The 21,098-nt window shown below is 33.0% G+C and overlaps 1 protein-coding gene across 2 annotated transcripts; it reads right to left on the bottom strand.

The window, feature by feature from the left end:
* Positions 1–442: 442 nt before the first annotated feature.
* On the bottom strand, positions 443–15,798 carry LOC106468184 (membrane progestin receptor gamma-like). 2 transcript variants are annotated; one of them, XM_013928596.2, is made up of 3 exons: positions 15,720–15,798; positions 8,863–9,020; positions 443–5,288 (listed from the first exon to the last, which is right to left on the bottom strand). In XM_013928596.2, the coding sequence occupies exon 3, from the start codon at positions 5,250–5,252 to the stop codon at positions 4,260–4,262; it is 993 nt and encodes a 330-aa protein (XP_013784050.1). In that variant the 5' UTR covers positions 5,253–5,288; positions 8,863–9,020; positions 15,720–15,798; the 3' UTR covers positions 443–4,259. The 2 variants fall into 2 exon arrangements, with proteins under 2 accessions (XP_013784050.1, XP_013784051.1); XM_013928597.2 differs by having other exon boundaries at positions 8,863–8,959; positions 15,720–15,781.
* Positions 15,799–21,098: the final 5,300 nt, after the last annotated feature.

Below are 21,098 nucleotides of genomic sequence, written 5' to 3'. Positions count from 1 at the left end.
GCACAAAATTGTACGTCTCATGATGAAAACCTGTTTACCAAAAAAGTACATGTTGAAATAAATATCCCCATAAGTTTTAAAAATAATTTGAAGCTGTTTATATTGCAGTGATGTAGGAAGGAGTTGCAAAGTAAGAATGGTTGGCTAGACATGTACATTTTACAACGAGAGACTGAAAATAAAAGCAGCTCAATCTAGGGTGGTGCGGGGCATGATCTCCCAGAAAATTAATATAATAATATCACTTACAGTTGCTACACAAGACAAATATGTAAAAGTGTGGGTGCTATAGTACCCCTGGTTCCGACGCCTCTCTATTACAACTATGTTGCTCTTTAGTATTTAAGGTAGACATACTGGCATCTGAATACTCCAATTTTAGCACCGTATCAAAGTATGTAGTTCTAGAAACTCAGATGTGGTGGAATTAAGGTTTATCTGTGGTCGAAAAGAAAGATCGTTCATACCCCCCCCCCCCCATGCAATATAAATCACAATAAACTCTACCCTGAAAGTATGTACTATTGAGTCAGAAGAATACATATAAATCACACAAATACACGTAGAAGCTCTTAATGTCATGCTTTACAATATCCTAGAAGTTAAGGTATTTTTATAAGTAGCTTATTACTGTTTTGGCTTGGTTATACACAACTTTCTAGTTGAAATCATCTTTGATCTTATTCATAAAGCAAAGGTTAATTCCATTTTTAGCGCTCAAGTTACAGCTGAGCCATAAAGTGCATTGGCAAAGAGATATATAACTTTCAATACTTATTCTATTTTCACATAAAAAGAACACAAATTTGATCAGAAACACCCTTAGCTGAAATACTTTGCATATTAGTCCCTTTGTTTCTCAGAACCTCAGTGAAAGTAATGCATTTCAACTTAGCTGATAAAAAGATTTGGATCTTGCTATCAGTAATTAATGTTCCATGTTTTTTAGCATTACATTATTTATTTTCATACCGAGTAAAGTGTGGCAATGGCTGTGGTGGACACAGTGTGGTTGAAATACAATTATACACTCTTCTTCTCTGAAAAGCCCAAAGGTACCCCAAATAAGCCTTATACTACTCTGCCTTATGACAGATATAGTTGATTATAATTAGAGCTGTATTTAAAAGTTCGTTCGCTAGCCAGAAATTCGAAGATAATCCTAAACAGTTGAATGTTCGTCAAGTGGCAGTCAAGAAGTCTCACTTTTTATTTCATTGTTGTGGTTAACAGAAACCATTTGAATATTAATCACAAATTAAATGTCACCCATTTCAAAAATTCGATCTTTCGATTTGTATAATGCCCATTACTTAATCAAAAATTGTATTTAAAAACACACACGCACACCACCACCACCACTAAAATGTTACACATGGCGGCTCATTCCCAGCAATTGGATCAGAGGGAAGTATGATTAGTGCTTGTATTGTTTCAATAAAATGTACTAAATGCTTAGTGAAGAAGACGTAAGATAAGTATTATGGTTAAATAAGTATGAAACATAAAATATATGCTAACAACAATCTTATTATAATGGAGCTTGCGATGTGTAACGTCTAAAAGTCGGATCTCGGAAACTACTGCACCAATCATCACTAGGTAATATTTTTCTAACTGGGCAATATTTTTATAGCTGAGCCATAAAAATGATATGTTTCAGATTTAACCAATAAAAATTACATAAAAGGAAGTAAGTTTCAGATATAAAACAATGAAAAAACAAACTTAAAAAAATTATTTGTTTTTATTTAGTTAAAATCTCGTGAGTGTTGCAACAAAAAGGCACTTTCTTTGATAACTGCGTCTACAAAGAAATACTTCAATAAAATCTACTCTGTGATGTAATGCTGTGATGATGGCTCATTTTTAAACTAAAATTTCAATCAAATCTTTTTTTATCATGGATGGTGAACATTATTGAATGTCAAGTACGAGTACATTGTTGTAGAAATGTCAGACAATTTCAGAAAAGGACGCAGGCCCAATAGCCTTTATCAAGAACTAGCAGGTATAGTACCCGGAGGGCGGGTATTTCTGCTAGTAACTTCAATGATGAAAAAATGTGCACAAGTGAAACAATACACTCCACTCAAAGAGACTGGTAATAACACTATCTCTCTTATATATTCTAATCAAGCTGTTGGTGTTACTCTGTTCTGTTTTGCTGTTTATTTATTATTATGTTTATTGCGTATGCTTAATTAATCAACAATTAAACGTTAAAATGACTGCGGCTGTTAACCTCCTTGGATTTAGTTTGATTTTGTTAAGTACAAAGCTATACAATAGGCTGTCTGTGCGCTGTCACCACGGGTGTCAAACCCGTATTTTAGTATCGTAAGCCTGCAGACTTATCGTTGAGCCTCTGGGGTGCATTATCCTGCTTGGAAGGTGTTAAATGAAGACTTGTTTTGATTAAAACAGCTACAGTCCTTTTAACTGGCTGCAATACGGTGCTATTGCAATGTAAGCCTACTCTATGTAGCTGTATGAGGATTGCAAGTAGTATCAAGTATCTGTACACAAACAACGTGCATTTTAAAAAATACCCAAGCATGGTAACTCTCCAAAATATAAAACATTTTTAAATTATACATGTACGTTTTATTTCATTTATACGGAAAATCAGAGGGTTTTTCAATCTAACATAAACTAGTGGTGATAGTGACGTCATCTGTAAGCTATGCAAATTAGTACTATCAAAGTTTGGACCTTTGTTCGGTAATGTGTTCCGAACGTTTGAAGGTCAAAATCTACCCTAATAATAATCACGCTTCCACAGCACAATATATACTTTTACGGTAACAAGGGAAATATTACATCCACCCTTAAATAAAATGTTCATTTTATCAAAAGGGTGGAATGAACTATAAAAAGGAAGCTAAAAATGTAGAAAAGTTTCACGATCGTTTTTTTTCGTAATTTATTGATAAGGCTGTCAGGAGCAAACTCTTGTAGTTTATATTTAAAATATATATATGTATATATCCTCTTTGTAGTATATATCAAAACACTATATATTTCTGTTGAATTTACTTCATTATAAGATTTTATATTTTTATCGCCTGCATGTTTTTCTTTTGTTCTTAAAGTCTAAAATTCCATTAGTTACAAACAGAATTAAAATAAGAGCCAGCTGATAAAATGACACTGATAAAATTGTCTAAAATGAATACGATTTCACGAAAAAAATTGAAATGTATTACCAAACAATGATATATGTACACACACACACACACACTCCATATTTTATGTATAGCTACCTACTTCATAATTGCATTGGATGCAAGAGAGGCAGTAAGAATGTATTGTTTATTATATTTAAACTGGGCTGTAAGAATCAATTTCTTTTCATTTTCAAAATGTCTTTGTGGTGTGTGTGTGTGTATATATATGTTTATGAATTTTCTTATAACAGTCAGTTAAGTGTATCATAAAACAACTATTTTCACAGTAAAAATTTCAATACATATTCTTTCAAAACTAGAAATACCCTTAATTTAATTTTTCATATTTATTACAAAGTCAGCAACAGAAGTATGTCAGAAATAACTATTCTGCCAGTATTTATTATTAGCTTAGGTACATCATTGTCATGTGACGACACTGGTGCTATCACCTCAGTTATACAACTGAATGTGTTACAAAACATTTTCCTGTTCTTTTTAAGACAATAATATCCTAAGACAGATACACTCCACAGAAAAATATAACTGGCACTAATACGGCAAGTCTTTCCAGTATTGTCTGTATCTAATTACAGTGAATACAAGTCCAAACTTCTATACATTTCTGTCCAATTTTGGTTTACAATATATGGTCACCTTATTGAAAACCAAACTTATATTTTTTCTATCTTTAGGTTTTCTATTAATACCATAAAAATCACTATAAAATAAAACCATCTCAAATATTAGATTAAATATACTTTTCTCTAGACTTTTGCTCTTTCACATTATATTAACAGCTCTAAGTTTCAAGAGACTTAGAAATCCAAAAGCAACATTAACTATAGGAATTTATTAAAACAGTACAAAACAAAATTCATATACCACTGACTAATGTCATAAAATCCTTTTATTTGATAACCTGAAGTCTTCTTCACATCAGACATCCTGATTATGTATGTTACTGAAAGACTTACAACTACCACATTTCAGTGCCTAAAACATTGAATTAATCAGCTTTTCATACAAAATGTTACTGTAAAGGAGATGATACAAGTGAATGATATGATCCTATTCCAAAAAGCTGAACTACCTATCTTTATCTGACTCACCTTTATCATTCCGACTTTTCCAGGCATATCTGGTGAACATAGCAATTATACCAGCATTTACAAAGAACAAAAACACAACTGCACCTACAGACCAAGAACTACAGACCATTTTACCTGAAACCTGAAGAATTTCTCGTCGAACCTTAAGGTCATACAGGGCTCCATTGATTTGTTCAGTGGTTGCTAACACTCCACAAATGTGCAGTAGCTGATGGCTGTGTCCTACAATGTCAAATTTGCCAGGTGCCAGTCTTTCAGGAAGATGAGAGGTGTACAAGAAACCAATTAGAACTGAGAAGACCAACTGTCGCATGTAGTGCACTTCAGATACTGACTGAAGCCGATCAGCATACGTGAGGCGATAAATTAAAGGAATGTTGTCCCATATCCATGGAAAAGAGAAAGCCCCTAATCTAAAAAGTTTCATCAAAATTCTACTGGTAAAGAACCGAGAAGAACAAGCAATAACAGTAGACATCAGTGCATTCAGCAAACATACAAATAGAAAAACATCACAAAATTTTGACTCAAGAAGAGTTTCTGGAAAAGCGTAAGCTCTATACAACAAGCCAACTCCAAAACTATAGAAACTTAATGCACCATAATCCAGAAAAAAGCAAATCTTCCTTGCAAATGTGGACATAACATAAAATGTATGAGCCATGGCACTTACAAAGGGATATGTGCATGCAGTTACCATGTAGGCCACAAAAGCCCACGTGTAGGGTGTTGTGGACACATCTAGTGAATAACAAAAGGTTACTAGTTTCCATATAAAATATACACTTGGAATTAGATGTGTCCAGACATTAATAGTTTCATTGGTAGGAGAAAACACGCTCTGTAGACACTGTCTGGGTGTACTTTGTAAAGGTCGGTAGCCACCAAGAATAGCGATCTCTCTCAGGTCAGGAGGGAGTTGATGACCCATTAGTAGAGGAAGTCTTCCAAAACTCAGAAACTTCATCATTTCTTGCTACTGCAACTCATTTGAAATTTTCAAAATCTAGAAATGGGGGGAAAATAAACTGTAAAGGAGGAACACGAGTAAACTTCAACAACAAAAACAATAACTTATGACCTTACTTTATGAACAGAATAATATTCTTGTTGGCCATTACTAAAACAATTCTATCCTGTATACAAATGATAAAAAAAATTAAAGCCAAATTAAACAAACTGATAAAATATTCCAGTTTTTAACTCTCACATGCAAAAAGCTATGTCTAAATTGCATACTGAACTAAAGCTTTTAAAGCTCATTACTTCAAAATTAATTAAATATTTGATAGGAAAAAGATAATTATATCATTTCACTAATATCCTGGGGTGATTTATTAATCTATTAAAAATTAACTTCATTGATAACTCTTTTTTCTATTACTTTTCTATGATAATATGCAAAACTGAAATTTTTTGTATTGAATCAAGTATTTACAATTTCAGTTCATCAACTGAAAACTATTTTCAGCCTTTTACACAACAAACTATTGAACGTTCCAAGGACTAACTATTATTTTCTTTATCAAGCAAGCTCTTTTTACAGTCAGTCTAAAATCAAAAAGTATTCAACCAAAATAAATTACATATTTCTATGACCTACAATTCAAATGACCCAAATAACACAAAATACCAACTAATACAGAGGTTGAGAATGTTATACTGGATGATTTTGGAGTCTCACCAGTTTGTTACAATCCATGTTGCTGCATGTAATCATTCTTTGTCCTAAGACTGTCATGTCAAAAGCACATAACTGTTATTTGCTTGCTTTCCATAGACTAGAAACAGATTATACTTCTTGGAGCACATGAGGGGTGGAATAAGTTAAATGATAAAGAGAAAAAGGTACTCATTAAAAATTAACAACTTTCAATTCGCCATGAGTATTATAAAACCCTTAAGGATGTAAAAACTGAGAAGGCACATTGACTTTAGAAAGAGGTGTGCAGTATGCAAATACCATATACTTCACTCTCTGGTAGTACATGTTTCCTAATATTAAAGTTTAAATTTTTTTCTATCTCCTTGTTTGGAACATTGAAATTCAATTTGAAGGCATGTGATAAATTCATTCTAGGATGTTACTGTCAGTCAAAACATCTGATTATGGAAATTACCTACTGTTTCACGGGATAGATGTATTGTTTCACTTCACCAGGTGCATAGAGGACTACACTATGACTGTGTTATTGAGTAGAAGTACTTTCAGAATATTGTGATGCAATTTTCTGATTGCACAACTACAGAGAGAGAGAGAGTGAATTGTTAGTGCAGTTTGGAATATTTGAAAGAATCAAGATTTGCTGTGAAAGTTAACATTTTCTTACACTGAAACTGTATTTCTGATAGGTACTTACCTCCTCTCACCCAAAGCTATCTCAATCCTGGTTTGCCTTCTAAGCATGGCTAAAAACATTTTCACTAACAGCGCACCAGTCTTTTATACCCTTTCATTTTTTGTGCCATTTGAGAACAGGTGCTGATCATCTGACTACCCTCCACGAATCATACCTGTGCTTCCCCAGCAAAAACTGTCGACCCTGAGATCTGAGGACTCGTGTCAGAACCATTGTCTACTAATGTGGGAATTTCATCATCCACCATATTAAGTCTCGAATTTATATGAACAATTAAGAATTTGGAAAACAGAAATATTTCTAAAACAAATGAGTAGAAACAATGGAGATCAAACACAAGAAGTTGAAACTGATATAAATTTGTAATCAAGCACAATCACAATCTTCTAGTCATATGTAGAATAAGTTAAAACACACGTCTATACACTAGAATGCCAATCGAGAAAGTGAGGGTTGTGCTAGAATAGTAGAGGGAGCTAGCTGTGCTAGTATAGATGATGCAGTATGATTGTTGGAGGGTAGGCACATGATCAGCAAGTTCTGAAATGGCACAAAATGAAGGGGTATAAGATATTGGTGGACTGTTAGTGAAAATTTTTTTAGCAATGCTTAGAGGGCAAACCAGGATCGAGACAGCTTTGGGTGAAAGGAGATAATACCATTTCAGAATTCTCATCTATATTTGCTGCTGATTATGTGTTATCTTTCTAAAAATAGATCAGTACAAACAGTCTTATGTTTAGTTACAAGTTCATTTCCACATTACTGTAGCTTCACAATCATCAGTGTAATACTTTTCCACAAGTGCAGTTGTATTCAATTGTTTTTTTTTCAAAATATAGTTTATTTTTTGTAATACTGTTACATAGTCTTGTTTTTTTACATTCCACCACCATAAATCACTACAACTGTAGCATGTAGATGATAGATATGTTCTCAAATGAATGTATTTGTTGCAGAGATAAGGTAACTGTGTTATTGTAGCATTCTTAAATTGCCAGTGACAACTATGCAAGCAAACCAGTTAGGAAATTTGTAGCTACTTCAGAATAAAAGGACAAGATGAAAAGTCTGGTAGATCTAAGCAATTTCAGGAAAGGCCATCTCAAACAATATTCGTTGAAAGAATACAGAAATGTTTTTTACTGATGAAGGACAAAGACTGAAATAAAGAAAAGAACAACAGAAAGAGACATGTTAACAAATGAAACTTGTTTAAATGGGTTAACAGTATGAAGACCAAGTTGATACAATTTTAACTGCTTAGATACACAGATGTATTAAAAGATAAAATCATGAAAGCTGTGAAATATTAAGTACATTTTAGATAGAAAGTATTGGCTCAAAAATCAAGTAACAAAATTGTATGCTAGTTTCAAGAAAAAATTTTCAAGTGACAAGTGGTAAATGAAATTGTAGAATGGGCTTTATATTTATTTTTAATATTTTAAACAACTTGTCTGCTGAATAACATAAAATAAATATTTAACATCAATGCTACATAATCTTCAAATATTATATAAATATAGAGGTTCAGCATATTACACTAAATCAATATTGGAGCCTCACAGCATCATTGTATTTCAATAGTCCAAATACACAGGAAACTACAGGCTCTGTGTTTAGCGACTTCAACAATATGTCTTCATGTGAAACAGCATGAGTATCTGTTTTATTTTCCCACTGCTTGAGGTATGGGATGGTTGAACAGATATGTTTTGGAAGCAATTTGTATAGACGTGAATCATGTTGCTTTTTCAAATGGAGATTATTCTTGATTATGCAGACAACTGGGCATCATATAATCAACTTTTGGCATTGAACTTCGTGTTCATGAATTTTCACTTGTTACAAGCTGCCACATTTTACTTAACACAGCTGGGGTACGACCTATTACAGGTCTCTTTCTGGATGGTACTGTTTCCTCAAGTTGATCCACATTTCCTATGTTTTCTAATGCCAAGGACCCAACTTGGAAATTCTAAATTCCCAATTGGAACACATCTTTATGATCTGAGTGTATGGATACATTTTGCATTGGAAAGGATGTTAAGTATTTTTCTAAAAAGCAAACAGATTTAGTTGACAGCACACTACCTACAGTTCATTTATGACAAAAAACCCAAATTCCCAAAGAACAAAAAAATACAATAAAGAGAAAATAGATACAGTTACAAATCTTATATTTGATCATCAAAATGAATATACAAAAAACTGTACCTTGCTCTTGGAGAAGGACTGATGGTCTTGAATTAACACCAACAATGAATAGCTTTTTTTTTCTGATGAACTATGGAAGTTGCTGCTACATATACACCTTAAGATGAAAATATGTAATTACTGGCTAAGCTGAACTGGATATCTTGTGAACTTACTGCCTGAAAATAATACAATAAATAATAACTGTTCATAATTAGTGTATCAATACTGGTTGAGCTGAGGTACCCTCCTTGTGAACTTACTGCCTGAAAATAATACAGGGTGTTTCAATATTATCTTTCTTATTTGAAAATTTAATAATTAAATAAGTAAAGAAATAAAACAACATTTTCCATATCTCATAGCTCAACTCCAGGTTTTTTATTGACATCTCAGTAGAGTTATACACATGCACCATTAGTAGCTCTCAGCACGTTTAACCGATATTTAATTTCAGTCCACATTCACTGCAACATGTCCACAGTTACATTGGGATGGCATCCATTATCCTGGTCTTTAGTTCTGTGATGTTTGCTATACGTGTGCAATATACAATGTCCTTAACATACCCCCAAAGAAAGAAGTCTAGTGGAGTGATGTCTGGCAAATGAGGAGGCCATGGAATTGGTACATCCCAGCTAATCAATTACATTAAGCCTTTTCTTGCACGGTTTTCATTTTATGAAGGAATGCTATTCACTGGAGTGAAAAAAAGTGTGCCAAGAAAAACTGTTTGAGTTGGGCTACAAGATGTTAAAAACTGTGTGGTTGTATTTCTTTAGTTATTTCATTATTAAATTTTAAGATAGGAAAGATAATTTTGAACCACCCTGTAGAATAAATAATGTGTGTACATAGCTAGTGTGTCAACACTAGTTGAGCTGAACTACATTATTGTGAACTTACAGCCTAGAATGATACAATAAAGATTGTGTACACATTCAAGAAAAACAACAATCCTAAAAATAAAAGCCTTTACTACTAGGAAAAACAGAAGTTACACGAAATAATCATAATAACTAAAAACACTTTAGATTTTACTCAAGTTCAAGTGAAGGGCACATGTATCTAAAGCAAAATTAACTGGAACAATTTCTACAAAACCTAACATGCATTTCCAATGTGATAATATGACTTTCATATCTATTCTACGAGTTGAAAAGCCCACCATGGGCAGAGATAATAGTTTAGCCCTCTTACTGAAAGAGTTTCTGTCATGTTAACATATTTACTTACTAATTATAGAAGAACTTTCTTCAGTTTTTCTTTTTGTAAAATGAACATGGAACGTTGCTACCAGAGTATTTTTAATTCTCAGTGCAAGTAACACTAGTGTTCAATATTTAGTGGTTTTATTTTATGCTAAAAATACAGCGATAACTACAAACTGTTACATGAAATTCCACGATATTTGTGTAAGGATTTGTATGTAATTTAGGCTGGTGTCCACACACTTTTAACGAATCATTTTTTTTTTCAGCTTTAAATAAAGTTAGTTATTATAATTGTGTAGCTATATATATATATATATATATAACAGTACCATCTGTTTGTAGATGCCTACTCAGAACATAATACACACAACTCCTTATTTGTAAATATAACTCCCTTAGCTGAGTAATTAACATTTTCCTTTACAGAAAATCACCTTCAACAAATGTATGGACTATTAATTAAGTTCATGTCTTCCACTGTACATACTTAAGCATGGGGAATACCAATGAATAACGAAACAAGCACATAAGTATGCAGAATAGCAAAGCGAGATAAAATGATGCACAGAACATGTAGGATAACATATAAATTGATAATAATTGGAATACAAAATAACAAATGATACATGACATATGGAACATCACAAAAAAAATAAAACCTTTGAACAAATGTAATGTGACTGTTTTTTTTAACTTATGAAACCTTTTTTTTAATATAAAATCAAAAACAATGTAAATCTTAAAGAGGGTTTGTGGTCATGCCACTAGCAGTAGTGTGTCCATATTTTTTTTCAGCCCCAATGAAATATAAGTATTCTGTATCCTTAATTAGGATTTAAGTTTTTTTATGTTTATCCATTTTGTTGTATATAAAACTTCCTTCTTAAATTCAGCTTATTTTCTTTCAAGCACTGAATTTGGATGTAATTTCTTAGTTTTCACAAATGTGAGGTTACCAAGTTAAACTCTTATCTATTTTTTTTAACATGAAAGTTCAGAAAAATACAATTTGTATTTTAAGCAAATACTAGAAATCTTTATCACTAAATGTCAGAATCAGATGTTTTGGTACCTGTTAGCAGAAAAGACAATTGTGGTATTAATGAATCTTATTTTAAAGACATGACAATAGGTTATAAATTTTTTGTTAGGATCTAAAAATTAACCAAAATGCATTTGTAATGAAGTAGTTCTCCCATATTATGACACATCATTGAATACTACTAACAGCATGTTATACATCAATAAATGTATGGATGTAAGCTAGTTAAGAGGGCATGCAACTATTAAACAAAAAACAACTGTATCAACAATATACTTATCAGTTTTTTACCTTATATGTCACCAATAATTACCCAAATTGTATAATCAGTATGGTTTATTAAGCCATTATCTTCACAAAAATCATTTATTTGTTCAAACCAATGACTTATAGAGTACAAAATACATGGACAGCTAAGTTATTTGGAGACACTGATCAAATGTGGAAATTTTTTAAAGATTCAAGATAAATATATGCCTTACAGAAAGAAAAGGGTGGCTGTAAGTAAAAAAAAATAGGTTGGTACACAACAGGTATAAGGGATAAAATTAAGAAAAGCATCACAAATTAAAAATTTAAATTGACTGGAATGACAGGAGATTTAGAAGATAAAAGAAGATCAAGAATTTGGTCAAACAGGAAATTAAGACATCAAAAAGGATGTACTAAAAAGGAGTGGCTGAAAATGTAAAAATTAACAGTAAGGTTTTCTTTAAATACATTAACCCATTGACTATGGTTGCTCTAAATATTAAGTGTACCAGCTATGCACTGTATATGGCAACTGCCAAAGGCAGACCATAGCCCACAAGATTAATTAGCAGTCAAAGGGTTAAGGGTATACAAAATGTTAGGATGGGGGTAGGACCTTTCAGAAATTATAAAGGAAGGCTTGTATCTGATGATTATAAGATGGCTGGGTTATTAAATTCTACTTTCTCTTTTGTTTTTTCAAATGAAGATTTAAGCAATATTCCTCATCTTGAACAATTGATAGATGGAAACAAATTACAATAAGATGATCACATTAATTTTGAGCTTAAGAAAAAGCTGGGAAGTTTAAAGAATGATAAAGCTCCAGGGCCAGATAATATTTTCCCAAGGGTTTTGAAGGAGATTAAGGATTAAAAATATGAACCACTTGCTACTAATCTTTGTTAGTTCTTGAATAGTGGACAGGTGCCAGAGGATTGGAAGTTGGCTAATGTTACTCCTGTTTTAAAGGAAGGTGATAAAAATTGTCCTAGTAATTATAGACCTGTTAGTCTTACATCAGTTGTGGGAAAAGTTTTGGAAAGACTGATAAAAGAAACTTTGCAAAGTCACTTAATAAGTTTGCTGCTTATGTATATGAGGGTGAAGGTGTAGATTTGGTGTATCTGGACTTTCAAAAAGCATTTGACAAGGTGCCACATAAAAGGCTTCTAAAAAAACATGTCTATAGGTGTGGGGGATAAGTTAGCTAATTGGGTAAAAGAGTGGTGAGATAGAAGAAATCAGAGGACTGTTATAAATGGAGTTCAAACAAACTGGATGAATATCACAAGTGTGATAACTCAGGACTTAATCTTAAGACTTTTGCTCTTTTTAATTTACATAAATGACATATGTAAAGGAATGATCAATAAATTACTTAAATTTGCTTATTAAAGTTTTTGGTGTTGCTCGGCTGTGAGGAGGATGCTGCTGATTTACAAAAGGATTTAGATCATTTAGTGGGTTGAGCGAATAAATGGCAGATGGGTTTTAATTATGATAAATGCAAGATAATGCATATGGGTTATCATAATTTGAATTATAAGTATAATTTGGATGGGAACAGTGTTACGAAAGAAAGGGATCTTGGTGTAATGGTTGATCAGTCTTTTGAGCCATCCAAGCAGTGTGCTATTGCTAGTGGTAGGGCAAATATGATTTTAGGTTGCATCTTCAGAAATACTGAATACAAGTTGAAACAGGTTATAATTTCATTGTATAGGTCACTGTTAAGCCACATTTGGAGTATTGTGTTGTCTTGTGCTCCTCACCTCAGGAAGGAGATTGAATTGTTGGAAAGGGTTTAGAGGAGGGCTACTAGAATGGTGCCTGGGATGGATGGGTTATCATACAAGGAGAGGTTAAGATCTCTGAAATTGTTTTTTCTTGACAAAAGAAGAGTTAGAGGGGATCTGATTGAGGTGTTTAAGACTGTTAAGGGAATTGATAATATTGATGCATCTTTATTTTCACACTTAATGGTGAGAATGGTAGGACTAGGGGACACAAATATAAATTTTGGCAGACTAGGAATCATCTTCAGCTATGAGAGTTTTAGTTTTCTAACAGGGTAGTTAGCCTTTGAAACAGGTTACTTTCAGATGTTGTGCAAGCAGTAAATCTGAGTGAGTTTAAGAAAAAACTTGTTAATTATACGAATGATAAGAACAAGCTTTTTTTCTTAATTTAATAGTTTTAGTTTAGTTTAGAGGATGGTACAGCCTAGATGGACCAATAGGTCCCTTGTTGTCCCTAAACATTATATGTTATGTATTGTTTTTTGTATAACCCAACATCATATGTTGATATTTCTATGCATCTTCATTTTGGAGCAATGTGACTTGATATAACTGTATCATAATCACTCTGATGACTTCTCAATATGTTTTATAGTCTATACATACATCCCTACTTTGAAGTTTGTTCTTATAAAAGATTGTTCGAAAGTGGTATCCACTGTGAGTACAGGTATTTTGTGGTCAGTAATTATCACCTCATTTCCTGTTCTGATCAATCGTTAACTGACTCTCGTGGAGTAATTTATGGATTACCAAAACATGTATCCATAGAAAATGTGTGTTTGTTATAAAAAAATAGCTATTCAGATTCAGAACAAAAATATGAATTACTGATTAAATTTCCCATTGAAAAGATTTGTCTAGATGGAAAAAAATCATCTGAATTGTGAATAATCTGCAACGTTGAAGTTCAGACTAACAAAGTTCACTGTACAGTGAAAAAGATTACAGTTTAAGCGATACAGTAATACCAAAGAAGGTGTAATTTAATGGAATGCTTGGATTGAATAGCTTATGAGAGAGAAAGAGGAGGAAAAGATGGGAGTTGTTCATAATGCTGTAGATGTTTACTGTTATGCAAGTCAACCTGCTAATAGGTTTGGTGCTTTAATTTTAACTGATTACAAAGATTATATTCTTGTGAGGCAGAGATATTTCTTAAAACTGAGACATTGCTTTCTTGTTAAAGCAACTCACTAGGAAATATCATTTGGACACTAGTGACAATGTCATCATCTTTGGTGTTTATAAATAGAGAAAAATAAAAATTTCCCCTTTTTTATCTCCAAATTTTAAGCAAACCAACTTCTATGGCAATGTTAAAAAAGTTTAAACTAAAACCATTAATTAAAAAGTTAGATTCCTTTGGTACTAAAGAAAAGGCTAAAGAGTATTTCTTCAAAAGTAAAAAGCATATGATTATAATAAATACGTGTAAGCATTATTTCAACTAGTAAAATGTTGCTACCTGGGTCTATTTTATAACTTTTTTAAAATAAGTTACCTATGTTAATGATTTAGCTGCTTACTTGTGCAATAAGTTCTCCAAATTTGCTAAAGATACTAAGACTTGTATTCTAAGTAACTATTGTGAATATTTCTTTAAATTAGAAAGACCCAAACAATCTTAGTGACTGGAAAAGAACTTAAGAAATTGAAAACAGTATACATATGCAGACTATAAAAATTGTAAATTATTTAAGAGATTTAAGATATGGAAAAAGTTGAAAGACTTGGATTCAAGTTTATTGGTTTATAAAACACAAAGCCCCTTGATTCAGGTGCCTAAAATTATAAACTACCCCTGGGAGGTATTTTCAAGTAATTGGGTGAAATAAGGTTGGTAGTGAAAATTTAAGTATTATGAATTAAAAATTTTAAAACTTAGGAATTCAAATTTACTTCAGTTTTTGTAGAAATTAATATTTTGTTTGTTATAAATACATACTTATATAAATAAGTTTGATGATGTGGATACTTCTAATTTAAATTTAGTAAACATTTATTGGATATGTTCAGTATAAAGGGCTATACTTATACTTTATGTCATGTACTGACGATTGTAGTACTGTACACACAATCACAGTAATTTCATTTATTCATAACTACGTTTATCATAGGTTGAACTAAAAACATTTGTGGTTGTGTAGTTTGTGAAAGGAGTGACCTGAACCGAATCAGTGAATGGCCTTCACCTGGTTCTTTTTTGTTCTTCTTATAAAATAATGCAACACTAACGGATTATTAAATAATTTTCTACATTTTTCACTTTAAAAACAAAAATGTGTTATAAGTTTAAATTCACTACTGTATGTCACATTTAAAAACAAAATATGGCGTATTTAGAATCTTACTTCACTATCGAGTTAACTTTAGCTTAAGTACAGGTAAGTCGGACCGCGCCCTAAGGCTTTAACTTTAAGTACGTTTTTTCTTACTCTTACTCAGAATTATCAACATTTGAAGGCATTTAAAATAAACTATAATATACCAACTTATATTCGATTTATATTGTGTATTTTAATGTTTCTGTTTAATTAATTAAAAAATTATGATAAAAATCTTTACCATTTCATTTACATCTGGTCTAGCGAACAGTTTTTTGGAACACAGATATACATTTTTTATCATTGTTGTGATTTTAAACGCCACCTGTAATCTGATATTAGAAACTTGATTAATCATTATTTATCGAATCTCAATCAACTTTGTAGCCTATACTTGTCATCTCTTTTTACATTTTATGATGCTGTCACATAATATTCTTTATTCACAGATAATAACATACAAACAATTAGGACAAAAATACGAATGTAGCTTATCCGATATTGACTAAATTCATATGGCCAATATGCAGATTCCATCGTATTTGTAAATACAATTTTCAAAACTATTTATATTGCATATTGCTTGTGGGTCCATGACTTTATTGAGTACAATGCTCTTAATAAAATATATTGTTGTTATTTTTAGTGTATAGCTACACAACGGATTTCCTGCGCTCTGACAACCGCTGGAAATGAACCACATATTTTAACATTCTAAGTCCGGAAACTTTTCGTTGACCCGCCGGGAAACTAATAACATACGATCCACACAAACAAAAATACTGTCAATATTACAAAAAAATTTACGCCAATGACTGTTGGAGTTTCTTGCATGTTTTATATAGAAAATGAGTGATTTTACCTATTTTTCTTTCTAAGTTCTTTACACTGAGTATTGTAACAGATAAAAACATAAAATTATTCAATTAGATGCAATATGTGGACTTAAAAACCAGAGTCTGTGAACATTTAGGAGTATCTAACAGAACTAACCATCCACTACTTAAATCCAGCCACTCACCCATTCGTTCACATTCTGAAACCACAAGTCACAATATTTCATTTAACGATTTCTCTGTCATCACCACAGGATCTTCAGACCTTGACCTCTACATTATAGAAAGTCTACTCATAGCTAAAGACCCCCCCCCACCGACCCTTAACGACTCACAAAGCTCTTTAGATCTAAAATTGTTCTAAATTTTCACACTTATCTCAGCTGTTGTGCAATATATATATATAAACACTGTTTCATCCGTCCGTTTACAGCTTTTTTTTAATTACTAAGTAAACCAATGTTACTATATTATAATTTTAGTAATAATCATCTTTGTAACACAATTTTCAGATTTCGCTGAAGATGGAATAAGGTATTCCGTTACGTTCGTACCTTGTAAATAAAATGTTTTATCAGCCGTCTTCATCTTTATTATTAAACTTCGGTTTCCCCATCATGAATCCATTACTAATGTTATAACTAGACAGTATAGGACCAATACCCTTCGGCTCTTGAGATGGTGTAAAAAGATCGATTTAAAGACTAAAAACTGCCCTCGATATCTAGTTTCTTGTAGAATGCAGACAACATAAACTGACGCCATCATTCCTTCGTTTCAAAGTAGCAAATGACAAACTCCGGAACTCATCTGGATACTCCGCCTGCCAACACCGACTTCTAGAGGAAGAACTTAAACTGAAGCATAAGCACTATCGACAACATCTATCTAACCTAGAACGCCAACGCTAAGATCTTCAAAAGTACATTTCGTACATTTGACGTGCTAAATCCATAAGAATAACCAGAAAATAATAATCAGACAGGAACAAGTTCAAAATAGAAAACTCCAAAAACTACGACTTTGTTAACCTTCATCTCCAGGTTTTAATCCTGATAATGTAATATTTAATCTGAGTGATCTTCAATTTGATGATATTTATAAGCAAGCCCTAATCAAAGGCCTTAACTTTAGCATTCCAGCTTTCAAACTAAACTATGCTAATTATGTTTACACTTTTGAAAAAGCTTACAGAACCCTTACTTCCTTTCCAGTGTTAACTGAATCGAACAAAGAAACAGCGCAAGATTTTACAAAAACCAAACTAAAAAACATTGCTCTTTCCTCATTCTACTTATATAATTTCTATCGTCACACCTCTCCATTAAACGATGCTGAACTACAAGCCCTTAAATTCTGTCCAAAAACGAAGACATTATTGTTACTAAACCAGACAAAGGCAATAGTATTGTCATTATGAAAAAAACTGATTATATTGATAAAATAAACCACCAGCTCAGTGACCCTTGTAAGTTTATAAACTACATACAGACTTATTATCCCTCATCTTTAAGAGAGAAGATAAGATCCTATGTTTCCTCAAGAGTCTCAAAAGTCAAAATATTATCTCTGAAACGACTTTTAAACAAATTGCCCCATGTGGCACCAAACCCGGTATTCTTTATGGTCTATCCAAAGTACACAAAACTGGATACGCTCTCCGCCCTATTCTCTCAGCTGTAGGTTCTTGCAATTATAACCTGTCAAAATTTATCGTTCCCATCCTTAAACCCCTCATTTTGAACGGATTTACGATTACCGACTCTTTTACATTTGCTTCTGAAATCTCTAAAATTATCTCTGGTGATCAATATGTTATGGTCAGTTTTGATATTGAATCTCTATATACCAATATCCCCCGTGATGAAACTTTAAATTTAATCGTGGACCTTCTCTTTCTCACCGACACTGAACAGTATCTTTGTTTCACCCGTAAACGATTCCTGGACCTTTTTGTCCTCTCTACAAAGTAAAACCATTTCCTCTTTAATTATGTCATTTATGACCACGTAGATGGAATCGCCATGGTATCCCCGCTGAGTCCGACGATAGCCAGTAGTTTTCTATGCTATCATGAACGCAAGTGGCTAGAAAACTGCCCAGGTGAATTCAAACCTTTCCTTTACAAACGCTATTTTAATGACACTTTCTTGTTTCGTCAATCAAGCCTCGTTTCCAAGTTCTTTTCTTACCTTAATTCCCAATATCAAGTTCACATCCGAACTCGAGGAAAATAATTCTTTACATTTCCTAGACGTTAGGATTACCAAAGAAAGTAAACACTTTTCAACCTTTGTTTGTCATAAAAGAACTTTTACTGGCCTCTACACCAATTTCACTAGTTTTATCCTCAACTTCTTCAAACGTAATCTGGTTATATCATTGTTGAACAGAATTTTTAATCTTTGTTTTAATTATTTTATTTTACACGAAAAAATTACCCTTCTACGTAAACACATGCTAAATGATGGCTATCCGACTGATTTTCTAACGAAGATTACACGCAATTTCCTAAACAACAAATTCCAACCACCAATCAATGTACACACCGTCCCCAAATGTTCCCCTATTATCTCCCTTCCTTCTATGAGTTTGCAATCCCTACCAATTAAAAAAACAACTCTCGTCCCTAATAAAAAAACTTCTATCCTCAAATTCAGCTTAGAATAATATACAGACCTAGTCTCAGACTAATATACAGACCTAGCCTAAGAATAATATACAGACCTAGCCTAAGAATAATATACAGACCTAGCCTAAGACTAATATACAGACCTAGACTAAGAATAATATACAGACCTAGCCTAAGACTAACATACAGACCTGGCCTAAGAATAATATACAGACCTAGACTAAGACTAATATACAGACCTAGACTGGTCTGTATATTAGTCTTAGTCTAGGTCTGTATATTAGTCTTTAGCCTCCACATTAAACACTTATTTCAGTACAAAGATCAAGTACCTAAACTTCTACGTTCATGGCTCGTGTATAAATATACGTGTAGTGGCTGTAAGGTCACGTTCATTGGCAAATCGAAACGTCATTTAAAAATTAGAGTTCGTGAACATTCAGGAGTATCTAACAGAACCAACCATCCACTACTTAAATCCAGCCACTCACCCATTCGTTCATATTCTGAAACCACAGGTTACAATATTTCATTTAACGATTTCTCTATCATCACCACAGGATCTTCAGTACTTGACCTCCACATTAAAGAAAGTCTACTCGTAGCTAAAGACCGCCCGACCCTTAACGACTCACAAAGCTCTTTAGATCTAAAATTGTTCTAAATTTTCACACTTAACTCGGCTGTTGTGTAATATACATATAAACATTGTTTCATCCGTCCATTTACCGCTTTTTTTAATTACTAAGTAAACCAATGTTACTATATTATAATTTTAGTAATAATCATCTTTGTAACACAATTTTCAGATTTCGCTGAAGATGTAATAAGTTATTCCGAAACGTTCGAACCTTGTAAATAAAATGTTTTATGTTTTATCAACCGTCGTCATCTTCATTATTAAACTTCGGTTTCCCCATCACGAATCCATTGCTAGTTTATAAACATTTCGGTAATTTGAGTGTTTATTAAAATATACATTCATGAAAGTTTATTACTAATATTAAGGAGAGGGATACACAGCAAGATGTCGAAATAATTATTATAATTCATATAATTTGTCTAATAAGATGCCTCAAAACATGTAAATTAAACAGAAACAATTTTATTAACAGGGAAAGTTGCAGTTCGTTTCTTAGCCACAAGGTGTTATAACTTGGTTTGGTTTAAATTACGTGCAAAGCTACTCGAGGGTTATCTGCGATAACCGTCCATAATTTAGCAGTGATATACCAGAGGGAATGCAGCTGGTCAACACCACTCTCCGCCAACTCTTGGGCTATGTTTTAACCAACGAATAGTGGGATTGACCGTCTCCTTATAATGCCCCAACGACGAAAAGGGGCGAACATGTTTGATGGTAGGGATTCGAATCCCTGATCCACAGATTGCGAATCTAGCGCAAAGCTACTCAATGGCTATCTGTGCTAACTGTCTCTACATTTTGAAGTGATAGACTAGAGAGAAGACAGCTAGTCACCCACCGCCAATTCTTGGGCCACTCCTCTACCAACGAATAGTTGGATTGACCGTCATATTATAAAGCCTCCCCCCCCCCCCCACTGAAAGGACGAGCGTAGTCGATGAAGTAGATTCGAACGCGCAGTTTGCGAGTGGAGCCTCCTAACCACCAAGTCATGCCAGGCCCATGTTAACGGCATAAAATCCAGTTATAATAAACGTGTTTATTTATTTTTGCTCAAAGCCACAAAACGGGCTAGTTGAGCTTTGTCCACAGCAGGAGATTTATTTTGTAGGTAAATGCAAAGATGCACATTGGGCTATTGACGGTATGCCTACCACGTGGATAAAACCTCGTAATTTAGCATTATAAGTCTTGAAGAGCTTACAGCTGATCCATATGGGGACTATAAAATACTTATGAAGGTTTTTTTCCAATTCATCAAAAGCTCCTCAAAAGCATGCTCATAAAAACAATATGCAACACAATACTATACAAAAAATGAAATGTTTACCAACTCTGACAAGTTTCTGCTCAATCTTTCAAAAATGTATTAAAAATGGGGCCTAACATGACCAGGTGAGTAGGGCGCTCGACTTGCAATCTGCTGGTCAGGAATTAGAATATACTTCGCGGAATATGCTTGTCCTTTCAGCCATAGGGGCATTATAATATGATGGTCAATCCAAC

The sequence above is a fragment of the Limulus polyphemus genome, unplaced genomic scaffold (assembly GCF_000517525.1).
Source record: "Limulus polyphemus unplaced genomic scaffold, Limulus_polyphemus-2.1.2 Scaffold2905, whole genome shotgun sequence".
Classification (NCBI taxonomy): Eukaryota; Metazoa; Arthropoda; class Merostomata; order Xiphosura; family Limulidae; genus Limulus; species Limulus polyphemus.
Note: the sequence above shows the minus strand (reverse complement) of the source record. Positions and strands in the feature narration are given on the sequence as shown.

Bases quoted from the DNA above. Each gene is read 5' to 3' on its own strand.
- LOC106468184 (XM_013928596.2), bottom strand. From the start codon at position 5,252: ATGATGAAGTTTCTGAGTTTTGGAAGACTTCCTCTACTAATGGGTCAT.